At 32.2% G+C, this 25,510-nt stretch overlaps 2 protein-coding genes across 4 annotated transcripts; both read left to right on the top strand.

Annotated features, from left to right (window-relative positions):
* The first annotated feature begins 6,666 nt into the window (after positions 1–6,666).
* Positions 6,667–17,215, top strand: LOC133689690 (folylpolyglutamate synthase-like). 3 transcript variants are annotated; one of them, XM_062109674.1, is made up of 17 exons: positions 6,667–6,800; positions 7,910–8,095; positions 8,268–8,479; positions 8,835–8,900; positions 9,298–9,407; positions 10,141–10,201; positions 11,233–11,316; positions 11,995–12,051; positions 12,252–12,312; positions 12,547–12,593; positions 12,752–12,829; positions 13,220–13,378; positions 13,804–14,157; positions 14,350–14,428; positions 15,472–15,627; positions 16,233–16,432; positions 16,883–17,215. In XM_062109674.1, exons 1-17 carry the CDS (start codon positions 6,698–6,700, stop codon positions 16,940–16,942), a joined length of 2,073 nt encoding a protein of 690 aa, XP_061965658.1. In that variant the 5' UTR covers positions 6,667–6,697; the 3' UTR covers positions 16,943–17,215. The 3 variants fall into 3 exon arrangements, with proteins under 3 accessions (XP_061965658.1, XP_061965659.1, XP_061965660.1); XM_062109675.1 differs by having other exon boundaries at positions 6,674–6,800; positions 15,544–15,627; XM_062109676.1 differs by lacking the exons at positions 14,350–14,428; positions 16,883–17,215 and having other exon boundaries at positions 6,674–6,800; positions 16,233–16,373.
* A 2,804-nt stretch (positions 17,216–20,019) lies between these two features.
* LOC133687923 (glycosyltransferase-like At3g57200) lies at positions 20,020–24,957 on the top strand. Its single transcript, XM_062107270.1, has 11 exons — positions 20,020–20,339; positions 20,979–21,128; positions 21,282–21,334; positions 21,928–22,036; positions 22,130–22,264; positions 22,429–22,473; positions 22,646–22,833; positions 23,075–23,207; positions 23,515–23,561; positions 23,803–23,890; positions 24,027–24,957. Exons 1-11 carry the CDS (start codon positions 20,025–20,027, stop codon positions 24,249–24,251), a joined length of 1,488 nt encoding a protein of 495 aa, XP_061963254.1. The 5' UTR covers positions 20,020–20,024; the 3' UTR covers positions 24,252–24,957.
* The last annotated feature ends 553 nt before the right edge of the window (positions 24,958–25,510 follow it).

The following is a 25,510-nucleotide window of genomic DNA, read 5'->3' as shown; positions in this document are numbered from 1 at the left end:
CTGCGGTTGTAACTAAACGTGGAAGCTACCACGCAGCCAAACGCTTTCTAAACCTCTCTTATAGGTAGTCTTGAGTATTTTCCTTGTGCTTAAGCCAGCTTGAACAAAAAACAAAGAATTTTCACGTCAAAAGCAATGGCATCTGATTCACAAGAAAAGGAAAAAAGGCCTATCATGGCATGGAAGATACTCCTGATCATGTGAAAATTTTCTAGTATGAATTCTTCACGTAAAATCGGGGTTCCTTGCCAATTTTGTTTGATTGATTGTATTAAGAAGCTTCTATCTTCTGAGGAGATGCAAATAAGAGTTTAATAATCCTAATGGATATGTCATTGTAATCTATCCATTTATAAAACTAACCCAAAACTTATATTAATAAGTCTAAATTTTGATTCAAACAAGTTTTGAATTCTAATTAAAAATAAAATATTAATTAAGTTTAAATAAGCCTTGTGTGTGTAATTGATGTAAAAGAAATAAAGTCTATAAATCCGATTCCTATGCTGCAATGATGAGAGAAGAAGAAAAAAAATATTATAGGTTTGATACAAGGTTTTTTTATAGTCTACAATACCATCCAATAATTCTAGAAACTAAATGAGAAGTTGCCGCCCAAGTAGTTTACTAGATAGAAAAGGATTTTAATTATAACCTTGTATTTGTCATTTTTTTAAAAGGAAACTAATTGTTGTCCTTAACCTTCCTTATAGAATTAGAAAACTCTCCAAAATAAGCTAACCAATCTCTTATGAAATACCATCAGCTCTTCTTTACTTGTATGGTTAGGATGAACTATGAATAAGGAATCTATGAATAAAGAGTTTTTGCCACACTTGAAAATTATGTTGTAGTCCATTAAAAATCCTTGTAGAAATACAAAATTTTCAAACACAAGCTACCACATCGTTGTAAGAAAAGGATCTTTGCCAATAGAAACTCCACAAGTCAAAATAAAATAAATAACAAAACTTGTACAACTTGTTCTGACCTATACCGTAAGGTCTTCCAAAACTTGGATTGACCTAGAATTTTATCCTAACATAGAACAATATTCTAGGAAACTCTAAGTAAATTTTCAGCCTAATATAACTATTAGATTGAGAATTATGATTACTTTCGTAAAACTGGACAGTTCCTAGTACTTCTAAGGCATACTTATTAAATCCGTTCTGGAGTTGATCTTGTCAAGAGATCAGATTTTAGAGTATTTAAGTTGACTCGGGTCAACTTGAAAAAAATTAAAAATAATTGTTTGAGATTTTAATATTATACATGAAAAAATTAAGAAATAATCCATATATATTGTAAATAATAAAATTTAAAAGATTATTTCAAAAGATTTTTATCATATGTTTGAAAAATATTATCTTCTCATTTTGAATTGAAGCATTTAAATAAATAAAATTCTTATCCCACATTAAAAAAATATTTTTTTTTATGAGAACATAATATATATATATATATATATATATATATATATATATACACTCTTCTTGAACATAATATAAATACATTAGAAAATATTTTTTTTCTTTCAATTATTTCACAATTAAAAACAACATGCATTTACCAAGAGCAACCTATCTAGTGCGAACCAAATCATGCTATGAATTCCCCTTGGGTTTACAAGAAACATAAATAATTATATTGGACATATTTTATTACGCAAGATTACGAGCCGCCGATCTGGGTCTGAATATTATAGATTTCGGTCTTTTGTGATTTTTGGGTTTTTTTTATCAGTTTTGTTAGAAGTTTTATGGGATTAACATGGTAATTAAGAAGGTTTGTTTATTTTTTAAATTTCTTGAGTTTAAATTTTAGAATCAGTATGTACAATAATTATTAATTTTATAATGTATCAAATGTAAAATCATCCGATGAAAAACTTAAATAGTTTTAATTAATGCGTAACTGTAATCATTAAAAAAACTTTCTTTGTTAGAAAATGCGCGCGCGCGCGTGTGAGCCTAGCAACTTGTTCTGCCCTAGAATGTTTGACTAATTGCTTGTATTAAAAAAATACATCAATTAAAGCACGTGATTAACAGACATTATTATTGCTTGATAAAATAACAAAGATTATGACCAAAACAAATAAAAGGGACATAAATAATAATAATAACAGCAGCAATATCGTTTAATTTTAGTGTTTATGAAATTAATTAAATTTCAAGCAAGTTGATCCGAACACTCGTATTAATAAAAAAAATAAAGATACCAGGGGAGAGGAAATTAAGATCATGTGATTTTTCTATTAAATTTAGTTCCAAAAATAAAATTCCACAATTCAAAGTATATTCATAATTGTTTTTGCTTTTTATTTTTTTGAATGAAAAATTGAATAACATATTGGAGATCAAAGAGAAATTTTTCAACAAAATAAAAACATCAAGACTATAACTATTTTTTCATAAAAAATAAAAATAAAAATTGATAGTAGTCTGTCTTATGATAATTGAATTATAAAATATTTATTTTACTTTATTTAAATGAAAAATTATCATGAAAAAGTTATGTTGTTAAATGAAAAAAGAGAATATTTATATTAGATTTATTATAAAAATTAGATTTATGGTTAACTAAATATGAAAATATTTTATATTACCAACAAATATTTGTATATAAAAATATTATATTTTTCATGTTTTTCTTCATTTGAGAAACTATTGAAAACTTATAAAGAAAAACCGTGAAAAATCTCTAAAATATCTTTTTCATAGGCAGTACAAATCTGAAAAACAAAAAGAAATTAGTTTTTCAGTTTTTTAATATAGAAATATTGTATTTGAATATGGAGTGACATTTTTAAAAAATTCAATTTTTCAGAAAATCAAAATATTAATTTGTTTCTATTTTTCTTCAAATTGATGAGCTCATTTTTTTATTCATCTTTTCTTCCCAGCTAATCTCCCTCGTTTTTATTGGTATGAAACGTAGCTCTGATCATGGTGGGAGAAACAGGACCACTGGAAGCACATTTCAAATGCCGATTATGAGAAAGCGATTGCAGTAGGCAGGATTTTTTTTTCTCACTTATGGACAGCAAGATATAAGTTTTATTTTGCAAATTTTTATTCGGGATATATAGATTTAGTTTGGTGCATATAAGTTGGTCGAAGATATTTTAAATATTTGTTTTTAAAAAAAAATTGCTCCAAGAGATATTGATAACAGGTGAAGGGTATGTGTTTGCAGATCCTGTTTATTTTTATGTTTTAAAAATACTTTTGAAAAAATTTAAATTTTTTTATTTTTTATTTATTTCAAATAAATATTTTTTTAGTATTTTCTAATATTTTGATATGTAGATTTCAATAAAAAAAACTATTTAAAAAATAACCGTATCTACATTCTTAAACGAGCTCAAAGCAAACTATTGCTTTCAAAACAGCTACGATCAAGCTCTTAATTTTTTTTAAAAAAAATCATCTAAAAAGTGTTTTTTGTTTCTATCCCAATTATGAGGAGGAATTGATATTCTTGTTTCCATTTTCTAAAAAATGCTCTTTTTAAATATTCTATATAAAATATTTCATCATCAACCTTTATAATCTAATTGATTTCATATCAGTTAAATATCATTCAATTATCATCTTTACCGCTCTCTATTGTCATCGTCATCTCATTATTGAGGACGTTTGTCTATGCAGTTGTGGCTGTGTTTTATTTAAAACGCAGTCCATAGCCATTTGATAATAATAAAAATTACTTTACTGTGTATGGGGTCCACATGTTTTTTGCGTTTAAAATGCTGGAAAGGAAAAGCTATGAAAACCTGCTTTGCATGCACTGTAGCGGATTAAAAACCTGGGGACAATGCAATTCACTGCACTGTTCACTAGTGAATTGCACTGTTCACGTGAGCAGTGCAATTCACTTGCACTGTTTGCAGGTTTTTATTTTTATTTTTTTAAGTGTGTTAATTGTATTAATTTTTTTTAAAAAAAAAAACTAGTTGAGAGAATTATATTTATTCGCGATGTAAACAATATTTTTTTTCTCGAAAAACTAGTATAGAGTGAATTAAATTCACGCGCATAGTAATATCAATTTTATTTCTGATAATATTTTATTTAATTTTATTACACGCTCAAAAAGTTATGAAAACTGTAGTTCTTATCGGATGAATTTTAGACGTAATGAAATTATAAATAGTTTAATGGAATAATAAAAAATATTTTATATAAAGTATTAAGAGTAATTAATTTTACAATATTTAAATTTAAAACCATCAATATTAATATATTTTTTTAAAAATTATTTTATAACCTTAATTTCAAAAGCATTCTTAACCAAACACATTAAATTATTTTTTCTTCAACCTCAATTTCAACCACAGTTTTAACCAAACACCTATTTTTTTAAACCAACCACAACTAAAAATACTTTTTATAAAATAATTTTTTTAAAACCACAACCACAACAACTACCGCAATACCAAACACACTCATTGTCACTTATCACTCCACCACTAATTATATTTTTCACATATTACTTATTAAATATTGTGAAACTTTTTAATCCATAAAATATTTTATACAAAACAAATGCATTAAATCATTTTTTTCTTTCTGCTACGTAACTTATTATATTTAATTTAGAATTTGATTTAAAGTAAATTGGTTTCACCATTACACGTGGTTTCACATATTTATTAAACATCCTCAATATCTTTCAACCACTTTTCTGTATCTTCACTGTATTGAAAAGTGTTATCATGATTGTTGTTATTTTTTAAAATATTTTTTATTAAAAAAATATTAAAATAATATATATTTTTTATTTTTCAAAAATTATTTTTAATAATAACATATTAAAATAATTTAAAAATATTAAAAAAAATATTAATTTAAAAAAAAATAAAATTTTTTTAAATATTTTAAAAACACTTCTAAAATACAAAAATAAATCAACCTTATCCTCTAGAATATGTAGCATTGAGGGCAGCGATGCAAGCTTTTAAAGCGATGGAGCTTCAGGTGTTTTGAGCTACAAAGCTGAAGGTACCCAGACAAGATTTTAATTAATTAACAATTAATCTTTAATCTTTAATCTCAAATTAAAAAAATAGTCTAAAAGTGTCAGTGAAAGGGGATTTTTTTAAAAAAAAAATATAGAGTTTTGCTAAGGAATTTAGAAAAACCAGTCAAGTGAGAGTAATAATTTTAATTTAATATTTCTCCCTTAATGTCATTTGGATCCAAATTCAGACATTTATACTCTCGTTTCCCTATTAATTATCTTGAAAGTTAACTATTAATATCAACTTAATGCATGTTCAGATTAATTAACTGATTACAATTTTGGGATTTAAAATAAAAAAGAATGCAATTTCACAGTATTTTTATGTTGATTGGAAGTGATTTTAACTAGATATATACAAAACTATAAATTAAGAAAGTAAAAATATAAATAATTAATGCTGGATATCCAAGTGATGATTATTAATTATGTTATGCAAAAGAGGTTCTATATCATTTTAAAATGAAGGTGAAAGGACTGGGATTGCTTCTTGCTTTGTTCATGGATTATTTTACTGTGAAAAAGAAGAAGAAGCAAGAGATGGCAAGTCTAAAAAGTCTACCCCTCGTAGTAGTATACTCGAGTCATCGTATGTTTTTATATTTGAAATTATATTGTTGGAAGTGTTTTAAAAATATATTTGGTTTTAAAAAATATTAAATTGATATTTTTTATATTTTTTAATGATTTTATTGTGTTGATATAAAAATAAAAAATTATTTTAATATATTTTCTAGCAAAAAAATACTTTTAAAAAACATATTGCACAATAATACCAAATACACATATAATAAGTGTTTGGAAATGCAGTAATTTTTGTTTTAAAAGTGGCTTCACTTAAAAAAATCTTCAAATTATTTTTTTAGTGTTTTTTGATAATTTTAATGTGTCAATATAAAAATAAAAAAATTATTTTAATATATTTTAAGTGAAAATTACTTTTAAAAAACATCTTGTATTACAATATACATTCTAGATTTTTAGTGATTTAATTGATTTGATCAAATTTTATTTAAATTCATCAAATCAATTATAAGAAAACAGCAAGAGTTAATCCAATCATTTATCTATTGATATAATGAGCTAAGTCCTTTTTCAGGTAATTCCCCAACACTTATTTACATTGAGAGTGAGTGTTTAAAAATACAGGAGTGGTTATATTTTTTATTTAAAAATACATTAAAATAATATATATATATATATATATATTATTTTTTAAAATTTATTTTTAACATCATCACATCAAAATAATTAAAAATATATATAAAAAACTAATTTTAAATACAAAAATTAAATTTTATCAAACCTCCATTTATGCTCGATATAACTTAGAGCCTGTTTGGTATTATGATAACGGTTATTTTTTAAAATGTTTTTCGTTTGAAAATATATCAAAATATTTTTTTATTTTTAAAAAATTTATTTTTGATATTAGCAATTTAAAACACTTTGAAAACATTAAAATAAATAATTTAAAGAATTTTTTTTACAAATTTTTTAAAATAAAAAATAAATAGAATCTTAATTTGAGATTAAAAAAAAAAAAAAGTCATCCCAATCTCTCCTCTCGGCTGGGGACTTTTTTGAGATTTACTCTACTTTTCCCTGTTTTTGTGTACGTTTTTTAATCTATTTTACACACGCCTTATATAAAAAGCCTTGAGTAGATATGAAATCTTCGGCCACCGGCACGAACCGCAGATACTGGTCTGAGAGGCAAGTGCTGCCAGCCCAACTTCCAAAAAATGGTTCCCTCTCTCATTACTTCCTTGGTGAGTATGCCTCTCTTTCTTTCCCTGTCTTTATTTACAAACTTGTACTCTGTTGACAGGGAAACAACTTTATGTAAAAATTGCCACCCGCCAACTTACATGTATATAGAATGGAACATGATTTGCTTCTTTTCTTTTCTTTTTTGGATTTTGGAACTTGGAAGTGTTATTTTCTTGAAGTGGGATTGATGGTATCCATGCTTTGTAGAGATGTTTATTAGTAAATATTGTTTTTTAAGTGAAAGACAGATGCTTTCTTTTTATTGGGTTATTTTGGTCCTTCTTATTATATTTTTGCAAGGCCAAATTTGCTAATGAGAGAAATGAAGTTCTGGGCATCTTGTAACTTGGAGTCTGCTGCCATAGAAATAATCCTTTCTAAGTTTTTGTTGTTTTGAATTGTTCCTCTCACATGGAAACAAGCAGACAGTGAGAGTTGGATGTTCCCATCATGTTAGGGTCCTGTTTTATTGTCTAGTAGGGAGGTTTTTTATTTTTTTGCTTGATCTGATATTGGGAGTTTGTGGTTTTAATGTTGAAATTGAGAATTGGAGTTTAGAGTTGTGTTTTTTCGTGTAATATTTTCTTTGCAGTAGCTGATATGTAGATAGACTGGTGGGAGACCTGGAATTGGAAAATGTGAATCGGTTGGTGATAGAAAGAGTTCTGTCAACAAGTTGCATCTAGCTGTCCTCTAGGATATCCTTGTAAAGAATTTGGGTTTTGGACCCTTTTCTGTGAAGTTTGTTTTTGCATGAATCTATTAGTAACTGAGGTAAAGATATATTATTTTTCACAGTATGCGAGGAAGAATATGGACATTGACATTAAGGATATTTGGGAAATTCATTCATTTATTTTTTTAATTACCAAGGATTTCCTGCATGCTGTTCTTAAGTATGAATATGATCCTTGTTCAGGGAAGTCACGGTCACAAACTGACAATAGAGGCAAATATTTGTTCTAGGAAATGGTTATTTGTTATCAATTATTTCTATAAGAAGAAAAAATTGCTGGCTTGTTGAGGACAACAATTGACTTTTTATTTCAAAGAAAATTAGTTCATTGAGTTGAATTGGCCTGTTATTTTACTTTCTATTTTTTTGCAGGGTTGATGTTTCCAGCACTAATTCATACAAGTACTCATCTGAAAGGTGGGATATTTGGAGTTCCACGCTCCCATAAAAGAGAAAGTCAATTCTCCATCAGAACACCATGGAAATTTTCCTTCCAACCAGCTTATGTAGACATGTATAGTCTGAGCAGACGTAGGAAAATCCTTTCCCAGGAAAAAGGTAATATGATATTTGCAGCTGCTTAATATGTATTGATATTTAAACAATGAGCACTTTAACTGAACAAATTTTTATATGAAATAAGAATGTACATGGTATTAATAATCTTGATCTGGGGTGTGACAGGTTGATTAGTAGTTTTAAAACTTCTTTTATTGGTTTAACATTTCAGGTTTTAGGTGTCGAAACATGGCATCTCAAAACATGGAAAAACTGGAACGTAATGTGGCTATCATAGATTACACGCAAGATGTGCCTCTTTCAACTTCATATGAAGTAGCCATGGAAGCTCTTTCTTCCCTTATTAGACAGAAAAAACGCGGAGATCGAAAGGGGATTAGTGGTAAATATGGAAAATTGGACAGGATGCGGATATATCTTAAGGTAACAATTTACTATTCTTCCAACTTTTTGCAGATGCTCAAGTATTTATGTGATCAAGGGCCTATGAACCAGCTATATTTCTCTTCTGTGTACAAGTTAATATGACTGCCCATTTCCATTTTCTGTTGGATCAATAATGATAATTGGTTTATCTTATTTATTGATGTTGTCTCTGACAAGCAAGGGATCAATACATTTTACGGTCAACCTATTTCCAGGTAGTAGGAACAGAAAGTGCTTATTGAGGTTTTTACCGCACCTCATCAGATTGGAATATCAGTTTTCTATTGTTTCCCATTCTTTTCCTGAATGAAATCTCCTGAAGTTGAATGATTGAATGAATGTTTATCTTCAGATACTAGACTTGGAAGAGCATATGGCTGGGCTCAAAATTATCCATGTTGCTGGAACTAAAGGGAAGGTACTGATCCATTTTAATATATTTGCTTAACAAATTAACCTGGTTTAGACCATAATCCACTCCTTGAAATTTGATTTAACCTTATATCAAGCATAATGTTAATTGTTGTTACTATTTGAAAACAATTATGTTCTCTGAAAGGTGAGAGCCGCATCAGAATTACTCAATAATGTGAGTTGATATGAGCGTGAGGATAGAAGTATAGTTTTATGACTTCAGTTCTAGGGTGTCTGCATGGCATTGATATTAATATCCTTCTCTGGAAACTTCTATCTATGTATATACTACTAGATTTTGTTCAATATTACACATGAGAATCATATTAAAACATGTGATAATATTTTATCACACTTTCTTAAACTCAGTTTCATCTTCCTTTGATGGATCCATACTTCAGGGTTCAACATGCACATTCTGTGAGGCTATGTTAAGGGAATCTGGTTTTCGAACAGGGCTGTTTACTTCTCCTCACCTAATTGATGTTAGAGAAAGATTCCGGATAAATGGGTTAGTTTTTTATTGAGTTCCATCTTTGTTTATCCATTATGTTGTGCATTACTTGATTGGACGGACTCTCCTTTCCCTTTCCTTCACTCCTCCTCTTCTGTGGAAACAAAACCATCCATGATCATAAGTTTCACGACAACAATAAAAGTAGTAAAAGAAACAGATCCCCTAATAGTAGAGGGCTAGAAAATCTAATGCCATTGGGAGAAAAAAAAGATCCTTACATCTTGTGCAAGAATGATGAGACCACTCAATAACCAGTAGGTCATCCAATGCACTTCGACCTTGTCAGTTTTTTTCAAAAGAGGCTGGTAGCCTCTGTTTCCATGAATCTTTGGCTATATCATTCCAAGTCATCGTCCCATTCTAATAACTTTATTTGACTTGTCTGTATGTCAATCGAAAGGTAAACTTAGGATTTTGTGGAAATAACAAGCTGGTTTGACATAAGATCACTAGCACCATTTTACCATTTTGAAATAGTTTGATGCATGTGGTTACTAAGTCAATCGGCTTGGGTAGAGGATTTCTCTTCCTAAGAGGAGGTGCAATGGTAGAAAACAGTCTTTTTAGATGTATGAAGTCTAAATCCACTGATATGAATCAGATTTAAATACAATTGTAGCTATGTTTATATATCTTAATGCATTTTTAATTTCAGTCATTTTCTTGGTTGATTTGAATGGTTCTATGGGTATCTTGTTTCAGGTCTAACTTTTAGTTAATTTTGCAGAGTGGACATATCTGAAGATAAATTTCTATTGTATTTTTGGAATTGCTGGAATCGGTTGAAGGTACTAATCCTTTGCTTTCAATGGTTCTCAGGAGCTATAATAAGATCATACAAGTTAGTTTTCTTTTAAGGTGGAATTTTTGGATTGTGAAGAGATCATTTTGCCTATGAGTCATGGACCTTGAAACCACTTTGGTCTTTAATATACTTTTTCTGGACCTTTTTTTGTGTCTTCATTATTGCCTTAAAGTGAACGTTGGTCTTTAGACCTTTTTTGTGTAACATTATTGTGCTATCAGCTTTACATAGTGTTATCAGTTTTCCATATGAGTTCAAACTGAAGTCAATATACATCTTCAATTAGTGCCCAACTTTCTATTTAAGTGATCCTATGCGTATCAGTAACATTTACATATATTTAAAAATCTTTGGTAAATTACTTCCCCTCCTCTATGGTGATTCTTTGTTAAGTAAGAAGTAAAATTGTTTTATCTTGACCGTTTTTGATAAAGTTTAACACCAAACCAAACTTTGAATCTTCATGAAATTCTCAGGCAATCATGGGATTTTTGGTTCAGCTCCAGCTGTTGCCAAGCTTTTTGGTTCATTTTACAGCCTCACAGACCTTCAAATTTGGGCATCTGAAGCATTCACCTTTTATCCTTCCCTTACAGTAAAGAAGGCATAAGCAGGACTTTAGTATCTATGTTGCTTCAGACCTTCAAATTTGGGCATTTGAAGCATTCACCTTTTATCCTTACCTTGCAGTAAAGAAGGCAATGGCAGGACTTTAGTATCTGTGTTGCTTGTGCCTAATTAACTCCTTCATGTTTCTAAATGGAAATGTCAGTAAAAACAGTTGAACATGTAATTTGTAAGGGAAGATAAGAGACGAATTAATAGGATTCCGTGAAACTGAATTTGGCATTGATTTTTAGAAGTTGGGTCCAAATTGGTGTATCAGTGATACTCCTTCATTTTAGTCACTGCTTGTCAGTACTTTGAAGGCTAACTATCCAATCTGATGCCTTTATCTGCTTCAATAATCACAATCTATGCATGGCAGTTGATTCTATAAATTTTGCTTTTCAGGAACATGAAACTGAGGACCTGCCAATGCCCCCGCTATTTCAGTTCCTAACTGTGTTGGCATTCAAAATATTTGTCTGTGAACAGGTCAGCTACATTTTCTTAATTTATATTGGAGCTTATTTAGATTACCAGCCTAGCAGTTGCAATGAGAGGTTTATCTCTAACCTCTTAATTTGCACATTTATGTTAGCATAACTAAAGGCATAAGATCTCGGCAGTAACTGGGACATTTGCATTCATGAAAAATCCCAAAAATTTTATTTGCCTTAGTTCATGATATTGCATGTGGACACCAATCCTGTCTCCTGATACTGAATTTCATTGGAAAATATTTCCGCCACAGGAATTTTTCCTTTGAAATTTAATGGTAGGGCACTAGTACATACACAAATCTCATTTTGCTGTTTGAAAATGCAGTAAAAGAATCCATTTTGACTGTTAAATTCATTGCAATTTTATTGAGCTATTGTACATTTTCCAACAATGAATGTCATACCTAACTTAAAGCTGTTACATTTGCTGGCAGCTTTCTTCTTTGGTCATTGCTGATGTTTGTAGATGTATGTCCTTGATACGTTGCTATTCTTGAATTGTATGAGAAAGCTTTTCAGCTGACATGACTGCATGCATACAATGACATGTTCCTTTCATGACCCAACACCTTTTGTATCAAATTATTTTTGCTTATATCCACCCTCCACAAACAGTTTATCTTCATTGCTTCTGAGTTAGTGACTCTGTTTTCCTTTTCCTTTTCTACAGGTAGATGTTTCTATCCTTGAAGTTGGTCTTGGCGGAAGAAATGATTCAACAAATGTGGTATTTATCTTTCCCTAGAATTATCTGATTATTATTATTATTATTGAGTACCTTAAAAATATACGTACTCTAATGGCAAAGGAAAATACTGTTTTTCTGTTTAGCTGTTTACTGGAGGATTCTAGGATAAAAGGGAATAACAAGGTTTGTGATAATAAAAAATTTCTTGGTGATGGAATTTTGTTGATAAATCCTTGCAGATTGAAGAGCCCGTTGTCTGTGGCATTACTTCTCTGGGAATGGATCACACAGAAGCATTGGGTATACCATTTTCTGAAATCTACCTTTCTCAGCAACTTCTTGCATTTATTTTGAGTCTCCTGATACATATTTGTGTTAGCATGCTTAAATGTTGGTTTTGTTTTCTGGAATCAGGTGTCACTAAGATAGTAACTTTCAGCACTTTCTTTAGTTTTCCAAGGGTTTTGTACAGTTTAATACTTGGTACAGAAAGAAGCAATGAATTATTAAACCACATACTGTGCTATTGTGCAGGCAATACCATTGGACAGATTGCTTCACACAAGGCTGGAATTTTCAAGGTATAAAACTCATATGTAAGCAGTTAAAACTAGCACAACTTTTGCTTTCTTTGCTATTCAGCTATTTATAACAATTTATCTATTTTGATTATTTGAATTGGCAGTATTCATTTTCAAGTATTTTCTGAATTGAATTCATATCTTTTCTGTTCCCGAAGCATCAAATTCCTGCCTTTACTGTGCCACAAGTCTCTGAAGCAATGGATGTTCTTCAGGAGAATGCCCAAGAACTGACGGTAACTGTTGCTCTCAGTTTGCTATTAGCAAATTCTTTTTTTTCCCCTGCTCTTGTAAACTATCTGCTGGTACATTTAATTTTTTTCACATAAATAAAATGTAGCCTTCATTCTGTTTTGTCTATATACATCACTTAAAATTTCAGAATTACAGAGTTGGCTGTTAGTTGTAAAATCAAATAAAATCACATAAAGTTGATCTTTTTGTTGGCTGCATCACCAACATATACTTATTTATGATTCCCACCCTTGTATTTGTGATCTTCATTCTTCCATTATCATGTTTCAATATTAATTATTGAACCTTCAAAAGCTTGTATCCATGCTTGAGCACATGCCTCCAGAGACTGCTAGTGGCATTGCTGATAGATATTTTCTTGCTGATTGCAGGTCCCCCTGAAAGTAGTGGAACCTCTTGATTCAAATGAGTTGAATGGACTAAAGCTTAGTTTGTCTGGCGATCATCAGTTGTCTAATGCTGGTCTTGCTGTTTCCCTTTGCAAATGTTGGCTTCAAAGAACAGGAAATTGGGAGAAGCTATTCCAAAATGTTAGTTTTACAGACCATTTCTCATACTATATATAGTACGTAAAATCAATCTAGTGTCGGACTTTTAAACTCATAGATTCTGTTCTTTTTCATGGACTGGACCTAGTTAATTTCTGATAATAACAAATACACTCATAGATGCATGTCATTTACAGTATTTGTGCTTGCATGCGTGCTTGTGAGCGTCTGTAATATATATTTATGGGTACATACTCTAAGCCATTTGGTCATTCTGGTATCTTTCTGTCTCATATCTATCTTTTTGGAAGCTGTGAATGGTGTACCCTCTCTGTTTCTTCTTTTGATTCCATTTTTGTAAGTTGCCAGTATCTAAGGATATGATAAATGGTAGTCATCCTCTATATTCAGAATTTGGTTGTTTTACCACAAGTTATTCACTGATCAGTTTTGTGGACTGTTGAAAGGATAACAAGGAAGCTAATTTACCAGAGGCATTTCTTAGAGGTCTTTCTAAAGCACATATTGCTGGGAGGGCTCAAATAGTTCCTGATCTTTCTTCAACTTCAAGCTCCTCTATTTCATCAGAAGTAGCTGAAACTTCGGGTGATCTCATTTTCTACTTGGATGGAGCTCACAGTCCAGAGAGCATGGAGGTTTGCGCCGAATGGTTTTCTAGTGCTGTTAAAGAAAACAACCTATCACCATCACTGGTTTCATTTTCTTCACATGACATTGAAAGTATAAACAAAGTGCCGGGAAATGGTTACATGCAGCATGAGAAATTCAACATTCAAGAAATCAATAAAATATCAAAGAAGGTGATATTCAGAATAACCAGCTTGATTTAGTTTGGGAGCTTAATGCGCTGGGCTGTTTTCTGGATGCTTCTTTAATCCCATCATTGTTTGTTTGTTTGTTTGTTTGTTTTGCTTAGTGAAGAGTTTTTCAGAGTGTTCATTCTGTTTTCATTTATTACCTTCTCACTTATCATTATCCATACCTTCTTGTAGATTCTTTTATTTAATTGCATGGATGTTAGAGATCCTCAGATCTTGCTTCCACGGCTTGTGAGTACATGTGCTTCCTCAGGTAAAAATAATAATAAAAAAAAAAAACTCATCAATCTCTCTATATATATGTGTGTGTGAGTGTGTGTAAGTGTGAGGCTCTGTCCATTGTCATCTAAGTTTAACCTAGTCTTGGCATATGACAACCATTAAGAACAGCTGTGTTGGTTTTATGATCAGGTTGCATCTTTGATGGTTTTACTTTTGTTTACTAAATTATGCATGTCTTTCTTTTCATGCTACTTAACTTGATTCCATTTTTCTATTTGCTTTCTGTCTGTAGCTGCCTTGTTTTGTTATGGTTGTTAAGCCATCACTCTTATTACATGGCAAGTCGTGAAAACCAATGCTTTCTTGTAGCCAAAAAAATTATCTCTTGGATTTAAAAAAAATTGAAGGAAAAAAATACACAAGAGGTCAGGTGGATTTCACTGGAAGCACTAAAAGTATGGTAATTTACATGCTTCGTGCTGGAAAATTACAGTTCAAACAAACTTCAGCTGATTTATGATGCCAATTTTAGTTGAATGTCAATTCTCGAATCGGCCAATTGGGACACTGACAAGATAATACAAGAGAAATTCTGAAATGTTTTCTGTATTTTTCACTAAGAGAGTTACAATATATATATACATCAAGAAGTATCAAATCCCTGAATTCTAGGATTGAATAAACATAATCAGATCCTTTAAAATACTAGGCCTAGACAATAATTGAGATCTTTAGAGAGAATCAAGGGATATACAGCTATGACAGAAATTAAACAAGGAAAGAAGAATATAGTGACAGCTATGAAAGAAATAGAATAAGAAAAGGAGAATATACTGACAGCTACAAAAGACAGCTATTAAAGAAAAGAAGAATATATTAACAGACACAAGATATACTTATTTAGTGAGGTTGTCCAAATACTGCTAATGGAACCAGTTTCTCTATGATGAGAAATTATGCCTAGAAATAAATACTCCATCTTTCCTTTCCTTCTTACTTCTGCACAGAAATTATCTGCATCATAGTAAAAACTCAGAACACTGATGTGTTCAAAATGATTCGTGTCTTTTTCAGGTACTTTCTTCTCAAAAGCCATTTTTGTCCCAAGTATCTCAACATATAACAAGATTACTTCTGGTACCTCAGTTGTCCCTTCAGATATCTCTAGCAAGGACTTGTCATGGCAATTCAGCCTGCAGAGACTCTGGGAGAAGATTGTCCACGGGATAGGTACTACTTTTTGCCGCCCTGAAATACTTCCACATCTTAATATTTTGTTTATGCATGTCTGATTTCCCTCTTATTTTTTATTTTTTTTTGACAATGATGACCAAAGAAAGCTTGGTTTACCATAAAATAGCAAACAAGCCAAACTATGCACAGAGTGCAGACTAAACTGGCTACTGTATTGTCTGTCTTTCCCCATATTTCTGTATTATATGAATATAGAAGGAAAATCTAGAAAGAAAAGGATATGTGAGGAGTGAACTGAGGGAGCTACATACATAGCAGCAGCAGCATGAACTGTTACAATGCAGTGACCCTCGGGCTTGATGTATGGTTTTTCTCTTTAACCATGACATGAATTTACCCACTTATGTGATTTAGCCAATCAAGCATCATTGCAAGTGAAACTGTGGCCATAGTCTCCGTAGCAATGGAAAACCCATGTGCTTCTTACTCTCCCTGACTATATTTTTGCATGTTATTCCTGCTCAGGCCATTTGAATCATGCTACAATAACGCATTGTTGTTTGTCTAAGGAATCTCTTTTGGTGCCATTGCATTTTGTAATAGGCAGCACGTTATGCCTTTTCTTTTTCATTTGCCTGCAGATACAGATTCTTTACTTGAAAAGAGTACCAAGATGGATGGTGCAGAGACCTTACCACATCGTCAATTCCTTTATGAGGATGCTTCTAATTGCAGTCCTACAGATGGATATTTGGCTTGCAGTGCTGTAATTCCTTCATTGCCATTGACGATAAAATGGTTGAGGCATTGTGTTAGAGAGAACCCTTCCCTAAGACTTCAGGTAATATTTCTCTCTTAGATGGGGTTTCATTTCATTATGTCAAACAATGTGCATGGAGGAAATAATGTTACGGTTACCATTTTTGTTTGTTAAGGGTGAGGACAAAGACCTTTACCAGTTGACAGATTCCTCTCAAAATTCTCATTTACATCAATTTGAGAAGAGATTGCCTCTATTGTTCGTTCACCAACACTTTAGTGAAAATGCTCTAGAAATGAGTGAATTTCTTCTGGCCCTCTTTTAGGGTTTTTTTTTCTTCTGAAAATTAGTGGATGCAAATGTCTTCACTTGTGTCGTGACTGGCTTCTTTTTTGAAAAGAAAAAACAAAGAAGACAGCCATGCCTGCCTTCTCTCATGCAACCCATCTCTAAAAGTAACAAATATTTGTGAGGTGCGTTGATTGTCAAACAGTAGTGCTAACCAGGAAGCCATCGTTGGTGGATTTACAGGTTCTTGTCACTGGATCATTGCATCTAGTTGGAGATGTACTCAAGCTAATAAAGAGATGACGTCTATTAGAAGACACTCTAGTTGGGATTGCCCTAAAGATTCTTAACCATTCTTCAACATTGATTCTTGTCCCCATTTTAAAGCAAACAAGGTACACCATACAATCCAATAATGCTTATTCATAAGCAAGTGGGCAGCATAATTATATTTTTTGTGCAAGTAACATTGTGTATCATTATTATCATTTACAAAACTTTTGTATTGGAATATGAAATTCTTCCATGTATCTGGTTTTGTCATCTGAATCAATAAATTTAAATTTGGAGATTTTAGATCAATGCTTTATCTTTTTTTGAAGTAATTACTGATGCCCTGGGGATCATCAGAAGAGCTATTGTTGGGTTTTTTTTTTGGCCCAGAGTGAGGTACAATGAATCTTAGGTTGTAAAAATGGGGTTAACCTTCTCCTATTCCCACTCCTCAATCCATCCTACCCATGTTTGAACCTTAAGACTTTCCGGTAGATCTCAAATCTAAACCGCTGATATGTAGATGCTCCGAGTGGTTTGGTTGTGAGGTGATATATGTTCCAAAGAGACCCTCAACTTTTCTATAACAGTTAACTTCTTTATGGCTTCTGTTTGACTGTTCCTATGCCAGCCTTGGGCCATTGGATAGGAACATAAATGATGAAAAACATTTTTATTTTTTGTGGTTTAATGTTATGTCGGTAAGCTTTTTTGGATTTCAAACTGATAAGAAAAGGTCTCATAAGCTATGATTCAGGTTTATACAACTGTTTTTGTGCTTTTAATTTCTATAAATATTTCACCAAGCATCACAAATTGACAAGGGGCGAATTAAACTGGTTGAGGAATCATCATTTATGGGGTTGGTGTAGTGCCCTTGATAGAAATTGGAAAATCATTGAAGATGGTCACCATACGATAGTGATAATCCGAGCTACAAAGCTAGATGAAGATGAAAACTTTATGAAAGTTGGGGCCAATTAGAGTATACATTTTAACCCTCTTTCTTATCATCATCCATGTGACCTGCAAGCTGACTTTGGAAGTTGCTAAGCTTTAAAAAGCAGAATTATCCAGCAGAGCTGTGCCATGTTAGAAAGAAGACAACTTGCATTTAAGATCCACTAACCATCTATATCCCCCATAGCTTTCATGCTTGTAATGTTGGTTGCTTTCTATAGGTGGCATGAGAAAGTTATTGTATTCAGCTAATGATTCAAAGCTAGACTTGGAAGCATCCACTGATAAGATAATTAGAGCAGTATAAGGATTGTATTGGGCAATCACATTATCTAAAACATGTGGAAAACCCTTCTATAGAACTCAAGATAAAGGTCCATGTCTCCATGATGCCATTGGCTCAGCTCATTGTTTTCAGATAAAGATGATGCCTTTGTCACACCCCTCTATAAGGGGTGTTCTTTGCTAATAATCCACCATGGATGTTGTGTTCCACTACTTCGTGGTAATAGTTCTGAGTCGGTGTTTACAAGGCCCTAACAAGACTTAAGGAGAGTCGAGTGGGAAGAAATTTGATTAAAAGGCAACCCTACTCTCCGGAATTATTCAGTGGAAGCATAGATAATTCTTGAACAAAACATTCATCGCACTTGCTTGGTGACTCTTGCTCAGATTGTAATGCAACATTTTCATCCTACGGTTTTTCATGAGGCTGAATGGTCTAAAACCTGCACACGTTGTGGAATGGCAATGGGTTGGTTCAAGTTTTCGGTTCTGTTTTTGATAAAAAAAAAAAAAAACGACGAAACTGAGATTTTTTATATGTATAATTAAAATCAAATCTAATTGAAAACTGGTTCAAACCCAACCACTTTCATTTTGATTCACTTTGGTTTTTTAAAGAGAAAAACCAACAAAACCTTTCAGTATTTTAGTGGGTTATTTTTGGATTTTTTATGTCTAAATCCAGTTAATTTTTATATAATAAAGGGAAAAACCAAAATTAATTCATAAAATGAATTAGATAATTGCAAATACCCAATAATATACATAAATATAATTACAAAAATATAGAAAAAAGATATGTAATTATCTAAACAATATATATATATATATATATATATATATAAAATGTTAAACCTAATAGTTTATATATATATATATATATATATATATATATATATTGTTTAGATAATTACATATCTTTTTTCTATATTTTTGTAATTATATTTATATATATATATAAAATGTTAAACCTAATAGTTTATATATATATATATATATATATATATATATATAAACTATTAGGTTTAACATTTTATAATTCTCTCTTCATGAAAAGAAATGTACTCATAGAATGACCTAATTTCTCGAAGTATGAAGTGTAAAAAATCAATAGGATTTAAAATATATTCATGATCTAAAATATCTTATCAATTATTAAAAATAATATCATACTTTTTTACTATTATTATAAATTTGAAAAAAAAATTAATGATTCATGTTTATTATTCATAATAAGAATTATCCAAACTTTAAAAAAATATTATGAATAAAAAACTAAAATAATAAGAGATAAAATGAAAGTTATTAAACCTGGTTTAATCTAAACATAACTAAATAGGTTAGCTTGGCTTAATAAAATTATTTTTGTTCTGATTTTTTTCAAATCAAACAAAAGTTTGATTATCTTGATCGGTTATATCTCAGGTTAATTCTCTTCTAATTTTATCAAAATTTAAATTAAATTTTGAATTATTTATTAAATCAAACCAGATTTAATAACCACCACGTACGACACCGTACATCTCTCGTTATATTTCCAAAACTCCATTGACAACAACTACTATTACATCTTCGGTCTCTCCACCCCAATAAATCCACGCTCTCTCTCATTTATATATTTATTTATTTATTATCCATACTTATGCACCGCTAATACCTTGTTTGGAAACTCATTTAAAATTATATTTTTCGAAACGTTTAATTTTTTTAATTTTTTTATTTTAATATACTAATATTAAAATTATATTTTAAAAAATAAAAATAAAATTATCTTAATACATTTTTTTAAAAAATACACTCTAAAAAATCAATACCATATTCCCAAACAACCCCTTACCCTCCCTCCCTCCCTATTTATTTCTTTCAAATGGCGGGTTTAAGACCCCCCACTTCAATATCACAAACATCCACGCAACTTGTTACTTCGCTTCTAGTGTTACTCCTAACTCTTCTTCCATTAACTCTTGCCGGGTTTGCATTTGATCTTCAATGCCGGGGCGGGTTGACCGACCCCACTACCCGGTGGTCACATGATCACCATGAATTTCCCGGAATGGAGACTATCAGTGGCTTGACTAAGGATGTGGTTAGGGATTCGGATCTTCTGGGTCAGAGTCATTCCCTTTCTTTCCCTTATTTTCGTGATTGGAAATTCGGGTTCGGGTCGGATCTGAAACCCAAGGTGAGTTTTTTTTTAAAATAGTATTTGCCGGGTTGTTTCGGGAGTGATTGATTTTTTATGGTTTATCGGGTTTGGTTTAGAATCTAATAGTGTAGGGTTAGGATTCGATTAAAAAGATTGATTGGACATTTGAAATGAAAGTTATGGCTTTTATTTTTTATTTAGGGGGGGGGGGGTGTTGTTGACTAAAGTTAGTGTTTTTAGCTTTATTTCATTTGATCATTTCTCGAATGAAAAAAAAAATTGATTGCTGCTATACATTTTTGTGTTTATTTGATCGCTGAAAATTGGGGGCGGGGGCGGGGTGGGGGTGTTGTGGTTTGGCTTTAAGTATTTTTATCGCAGCAAAAAAAATATGATCAATAAGAACAGTTGTGTTAGGTGATTGTGTTAACAGTTGCTTAAATGCTGACCTGATCATTTTAGTATTGCCTTTGTTGATAATTCAAGTTGAATGTATATTTTCCCCATCCATCTTAAGTGTTCGTTAGTTCAACAACTGAATTGATTGTTTATAAATGCAGCTATTATATCTAATGTTATTGATATTAAGATGATTTGTTCTTTTGAATGTTTAGTTTCATGAGTGATGTGGAGGATATTAAGACACATGGGTTTTGTAATTTTGATTTGCATCAGATATGTATAACGACAAGCATGTCTGCTGGCTTAGAACAAACTTTACCATGGATATTTTATCACAAGGTTATGGGAGTCTCAACCTTTTTTCTTTTTGTGGAGGGGAAAGCTGCTTCCCATGACGTATCTAAAGTTTTGGAAACAGTTCCAGTGAGTTAATTTTCAATTTCCTGATACGGCATCTGTGTTGGAATTGTAACTTGTCTTATGCTTCTGGGGGTGTGTGTTTGCTCCTCTGTGATTTTATTTTTCTGTTTGTCATCTTCCGAATGTTTTTTTATGGGCTGTGTATGTCTTTTGCAGGGGATGAAAGTTATATACAGATTGAAAGACTTAGAGGAACAACAAGCTAAAGGGTTGGTGCCTTTTCTCTTGGATATCACTATTTAATTAACCAAGCTGGAGTATTTTGATCACCAGTTTCTTCTACTCATAGATGTGGTATACAGAAAAGGATGGCAGCATCTTTTCTATTGGGCATGTTTAGAAATATTACTTAGGTCCTAGTGTATTTTAGCCTTGTGATTTTTAGGCTTGGTGTCCTCTTTCATATCATAATTCAACCTATGATATGTTTGTCAATGATTCATCATATAATGAGTTGATAAAAAAAGTATTGACCAGGGGAACTTCTGAAGATATTAATCATTATGTGGGGGAAATTTTGCCTATTGCAGTGGCAATGAGCTTAAAATACATGCTTAGGAATGATGCACAGTATTTGACTAGATACTATTTAGTTCACTTAGACATAGAACATAACCAAGCTTCAGTCAAATCTACTTATCATATGTTCCTCTTCTCACCATTCAATTCTAAAATAGGGATGGCTAGCCTTTTTTCCCCAATCCTTTTGAAACTGGCTATTCTTGTACTTTCATATCTGTAGTTTTAAATCTGACTGAATCTCATTTAGTTTTGTTTCTTTTATTATGTTTTGGGTTATTAGTGGGATCTGGAATGAGACCTGGTTGTCAAGCTTCTTCTACAAGCCATGTAATTATGAGTTATTTGTGAAGCAATCCCTCAATATGGAAATGGCTATTGTCATGGCAAGGGTATGGATATTACATTCTCATATGCTTCGTAAATCATCAGCTTATTGAAGTGTTTGATGAAAGCTTTACATATTTTACACAATGCAATTTCAGGAGGCTAGCATGGACTGGATTATCCATCTCGAAACTGATGAGCTAATTCATCCTGCAGGAGCTAGTGAATATTTCTTGAGACAGTTGCTGTCAGATGTGCCTGGAAATGTTGACATGGTTATCTTTCCGAATTATGTGAGTTGAACTGCTTTTATAAGATTCATATGATATATTACCTCTTGCAAGGTTGATTTGTAGGCTTTGGTGTCAAAAACTTTCTGCTCATCACAATGCGTAACTATTAGTTTCTTTTGTTCTGCTGTTTTTCTTGATATTTGATGACCACATAATCATTTCAGGAGAGCAGTGTTGAGCGAGATGATATCAAGGAACCTTTTAGTGAGGTACTGTTTATTTTTCTCAGAACTTAAGCTAATTTAAATTAACACTTGCTTAATATGTGTTGTGTGTGTGTGTTGGGGCAGGGGAAGGCTCGTGTGTGGTCTGTTTTGGATTTTCATGTCCCAGACACAATTATTCTCACCAATAATAGTTCATATTTATTTGTGGACATAGGTCTCAATGTTCAAAAAGAATCACGATCATCTTCCCAAAGATACATACTTTGGCAATTATGAGGAAGCAATCCGTGGTAATCCAAACTATTTTCTGACATATGGGAATGGGAAATCTGCTGCTCATAATCGAGACTATCTTCGTCCTAATGGCACACACAGATGGCATAACTATATGAAAACACCCAAGTATGGTCACTCTATCTGATAACTTCACATGCACATGCATATACATTTTATTGCGCTTATGCATCTCCTTTTTTCTTTTTTTTCCTCATGTCACCTCCTCATTGGCACATCCATTATGTCAATTTTTGATGTATTTCCTTTATCTTTCCTGGCTTAACATCATCGAGATGCATGGAGAGCTGTATCATTCGTTTCTTTATTTGTTGCACGCTCTTAAGAGCTTCTCTGTAAACTTTTCTAGTGAGGTTAAATTGGAGGAGGCTGCTGTTCTGTATTACACATACCCAAAATTTTCTGATTTGACTTCACGACATGATCAGTGTGGATGCAAACCTACGAAGGAGGATGTTAAAAGATGCTTCATGTTCATGGCTGTAAGTCCTCATGCATGATTTTTTTTTTTTTTTTGTGTTGGTTGTTTTGTTTCTAGATTGAACTATTGCCTGTCCTCTCATTCTTTTGTGGGAACTGATTCTGTTGCTAAAATGTCTTTATCATGTGCAATAGGCATAATCATAGTTTGTGAGTATATATGTTGTTTTCATTTCCCTCACTGTAAATGCATTTTATCTCTTGGGCTTATATGGATGTGTTAAAACTCAATAAAACCATTGCATGAGAAGACTTGATAATTTCTGAATTATTTTGCTTACAACTCTATCATTGTTTTATACTGAACAGGCATTCATAATTGCTTCAACGGTAACAGAGGAGGAAATGCTTCACTGGTACTAACTATACTACCATTTTCCTATATTTTGTTTTAGAATTTTGATATGAATCCATTGACCCCTCTTGAAGTTACTTATGTGAAATAAAATACCTAAAAATGTGCTGCAATTATCCTATGCTCTCAAATCTAATGATATGCGAGTTTCCTTAGCTTTATTTTGATGGGTGATGTTTTTTGCCCTAAAATGCTATAAACCAACATTTTAAACCATCATACTCAATACCTCACTACATTAGGTACCAGGAAAGGATCATGTGGACTGATGAAGCACTGAAACTGAAACTCTTGAGAAAGGGCATCTTGACTCGCATCTACACTCCCACGGTGAGTTTCACTGCCTGAATTTTCCATCCAAAGTCTCTTGTTTCTAGTTCATCTTTGAGCTGCATAGGAGTTTAGTTGGTGTGGAACTGTGTACCATTTGACAATCCTGACGCCTTTCTTAATTTTCTGTTCACAGGTCGTTGTCCATGGACTTGGGGAATCTGGTGTTTTCAGCTCTGTGATAGCAGCGTCACAGAAGTTCATATCATCAGTTAAGAATAGCAACTCTTCCATGACAGCTGGAGTTGTTTCTTCAAGAAAGATTGGCCATGGTGGAGAATCTCAGGCAACTGCAAGAAGGGGCTTGCAAATTTCTGACGAGGCTTCTATATTTTCAGCAATTCCACCAGTCTCCTCCTGACCTGGAAGATATTCACATAGAGATGTGATCACGTTACATCCGCAGTAACCCTTGACCCCCTTGTCTTATCTCGTGTTTTTTGATTGGAGAGGGACGTCAAAGTTCTTGAAAATATTGATGAACTGGAACTCGAGGGAGCAAGAAAAGCAGCTATGACTGTTGAGATGGGGCACTTCGTTGTGCAGTTTCATGGGGCCCTTCCCGATCATTACCCAAGCGCTGGTGTACATTTTGGTTTAGATATTAGGTTCTATAGAGTTGAGGTGTCGAGCGAGATTCTGATCACTTACATATTCATGATTTGTCTTCTCGTTAGTATTTCTGGTTGCCGTGGCTGATAGTCTGCAGTTGTGATCTGAAGCCCTGCCAGACCAATTGTTGGCTTACACACGTTGCAGGGGACGAATACTACAGCATACATTCCCCGTTCATGATACGGAAGGTGGTTATTCATTGGAAATGCCTTCTTGCCGTTCATTTCCTCTATCTAACGCTCTCTACTTAAGCAGCTCTATTCATTTATTCTTGTGAAAATGTGTGGAATTTTATCAACTCGTATTAGATTTTGGAGACCTATGTATCAATGATAGGAAGAATTTCGTCTTAACAACCACTTGTAAATTATTGGACCAACAAATTGAACCAAAAAAAACACTACCACAACTTGAACTAAAGAAATCATTAAAATGTTGGCTCGTTTTTTTTTCTTCCCTGAAGAGGCGACGTATTTGCGTTTGATTAACTTTAAAGTGTTTATATTTGCAAACAACTTGTACTTTTATACCATCTGAGTATTTTTTTTCACACCCCAACACAATTCCTAAGGATACTGTCATTCCCCGCTACGAGTCTATTACTACGGAAACTACAATTGCCGAAGCTCAAACCTTGTTCCAGGCATATAATCTATGGAAAGCATAATCACTAAATGAAGCATGCGATTGTATCTGTCGATCCCTTGTGTTTAATGATGACTTCAAATTTTTAGGAAATTTGGAGTCCCTGCCAAGCGTCGTAAAGGGGACCTTGTATCTGCTTTCGTGCAGTTCATGGCCAAGCAGATAGATGGTAATCAGTACTGTTAAAATAAGTATTTATGTATTCTGGCAGTAATTTTGGGAGCTCAATTTGACTGAAGTTTTTTGTTAGTGTGAAAGAGGACTTTCTCTAACCATTGAAAAGGGGGCCTTCCTCATTTACAAAATTCTGATAGTTAGCTGTATCCCACAAGTGCAGGTGAAAGCTCTCAGGAAGAAGGA

Source organism: Populus nigra, chromosome 3 (assembly GCF_951802175.1).
Source record: "Populus nigra chromosome 3, ddPopNigr1.1, whole genome shotgun sequence".
NCBI lineage: Eukaryota > Viridiplantae > Streptophyta > Magnoliopsida > Malpighiales > Salicaceae > Populus > Populus nigra.
The sequence above is the reverse complement of the archived record's forward strand: the minus strand, read 5'-3'. Positions and strand labels throughout refer to the sequence as shown.